The sequence below is a fragment of the Tenrec ecaudatus genome, chromosome 4 (assembly GCF_050624435.1).
Source record: "Tenrec ecaudatus isolate mTenEca1 chromosome 4, mTenEca1.hap1, whole genome shotgun sequence".
In the NCBI taxonomy this organism is placed as follows: Eukaryota; Metazoa; Chordata; class Mammalia; order Afrosoricida; family Tenrecidae; genus Tenrec; species Tenrec ecaudatus.
Window position 1 is genome coordinate 57,751,567 of NC_134533.1, and position 2,069 is coordinate 57,753,635.

The window sequence follows — 2,069 nt, forward strand, 5'->3', positions numbered from 1 at the left end:
CTTCCTCCCCCTAAAAGCATGTGGATTTGGCCCTTGGGCCTTCGGGGTCCCCTCACTCCACACTCGCCCCGTGGGGGAGGGGGAGGCTGGGGACGCTGTCTCACAGCCGTCCGGAGCGCGCTTCTCCTGCGCAAAGGGCACCGCTGCCTGCAGGAGCCCGAGGCCCACCCTAGGCCGGTGCTTTCTGCAGGGAAGGGAGATGCGTCCGTCCCTGTTTCCTACACCAGGGATTCACACACCGGCACGGAATCGGAGTCCTGACTGTGCATAGAACTCAGCCCCGTATCCGAGTCCTCGTCGTTGCCAGGGGAGCTCTTGGCCAGTCCTCGGGCCTGGTCCACCCACATCTCAGCAGAGGTCTGGGGCCGAGGCTCCCCGGAAGGTCCGCCCGAATCCGGAGACCCGTCGGGCGTCACGGTCAGCTCCAACGTGTGCAAAGTCTGAAGCAGGCCCTGCAGCTCACGATCCTTGCTGTCCCACTGCTGCTGGCTGTAATCCAAGTCCGACTTGATGGCCTCCAGGTCGGTGTTGAGCCGGAGCCCGATGTAGAGGCTGGTGCTGAGCTGCGTCCTGACCCGTTCCTGCTCCAGCACCAGCTCGCCGTCGGGGCCGCAGTCGGGTTCCGGGGGCTCCTCTTCGGCTGCCAGTTCCTCCTGGCGCCGCCGCATCCACCGCTGGTTCAGCTCCTCCTGGAGCTCCGCGGAGAGGCGCTCGAGCAACTCCTCCTGCTGGGCCCGCTGCTCCTGCAGCTGCAGCAGGTCGTCGCAGCGCCGGGCCAGCTCCTCCAGCGCCGCCGCCTGCACCTCGCCGTCCAGGGGCGCCGAGGCCTCCGACTCCTGTCCTGCCGCCGCCGCCAACGCCGCCGCGTCTCCCGGACTGGGCTCGTCGGGCTCGATACCTGCACCCACCAAATAAGTGTCCTGCACGTAGTTGACCCCGTGCCGCCGCATGCGGTCCAGGTGCACCTTGGCCTCGTACCGGTCGATCTCGCGGTCCAGCTCCCGGAGCCGCTGCACCTGCTGGCGAATGGTGTGGTCCTGGGACAGCACCAGATGCACCAGCGTCTCCATGCGCTCCACTGACGCACTCTCGTGGCCCCGCGGCAGCGACGAGCAGGACGAGGCGGTGGAAGAAGAAGTGGACGAACAGGGCGACGGCGGCGGCTGCTGCTGGCGCCGCCGGTTGAGTTTGGCCAGCTTGCGGAAGGCCTTGCGCACCACGCGCCGCTGCTTCTCCTGGGTCATGGCCAGGCCGGGCCGCGCCGGGGCCCCCCGGGCCGAGCAGGCCCGTTCGCGGCTGAGCACCACGCGCGCCTCGGCGCTGCGCGGACCCGCGTTGGGCAGCGACGCCTCGCTGCGCACCAGCACGAAGCGCACATTCTCCTGTTCGTCGCCCCAGGCGGCCCACAGGCGCAAGATGCGCGTCTTGTTGGGCAGAATGCGCTCGAAGCCGCGCCACTTCTCCACGATGCAGTAGCACTGCGGGGGCCCGCACAGCACCCCCTGCGGTCCCGCCTCCTCGTCCTCGTCCTCCTCCTCTTCATCCCGGGGCTCCCCCGGGCCTGGAGAGTCGCCGGCCACCCCGGCCACCCCTCGCCGCCGGCCCCGCCACTGTCTCCGGCGCCGGCGGCAGCCGTCCTCCAACAGCACCCGCACCACGTCCGAGCAAGTGGTGCGGCGCGAGAGGCCGGACACCAGCTTCTCCTCCTGGCAGATCCACACCGAGATCTTCTTCTCCGAGGGATCCATGACACCCCCCGACGCTGGGGGCGGGGGGGCTCCAGCCGGGCCCCTCCGGGCGGCCGGGACAGCCTTGCAGCCCGGGTGAGGAAAGGCGCCCGGGACCCCAACGCGAGAGCCAAGGGCGCTGCGTCCCGGAAGGCAGCCGCCTCTGCTCGGCAGCCGGGACGGCGAGTGCTCCCTCCCGGGCCGCTCGGACTCCAGCCGCTCGGGCTCTACCCGCGGCTCCCGGGGCCTCCGGGTTTTGCTCCTCCCCGTGTGGCTCCTCCTCCTCCCGCCCCCGGCGCCCGGAGCCGCGGGCCGGAGCGCGGGAGGCGCGGCGCCCAGACC

At 71.0% G+C, this 2,069-nt stretch overlaps 1 protein-coding gene across 1 annotated transcript; it reads right to left on the reverse strand.

Annotated features, from left to right (window-relative positions):
* Positions 1–218: 218 nt before the first annotated feature.
* Positions 219–1,748, reverse strand: RASSF10 (Ras association domain family member 10). Its single transcript, XM_075548441.1, has one exon. It carries the CDS (start codon positions 1,746–1,748, stop codon positions 219–221), a length of 1,530 nt encoding a protein of 509 aa, XP_075404556.1.
* Positions 1,749–2,069: the final 321 nt, after the last annotated feature.

What these genes read in the sequence shown, in the direction of transcription:
- RASSF10 (XM_075548441.1), bottom strand. Translation starts at nt 1,748, where the DNA reads ATGGATCCCTCGGAGAAGAAGATCTCGGTGTGGATCTGCCAGGAGGAG.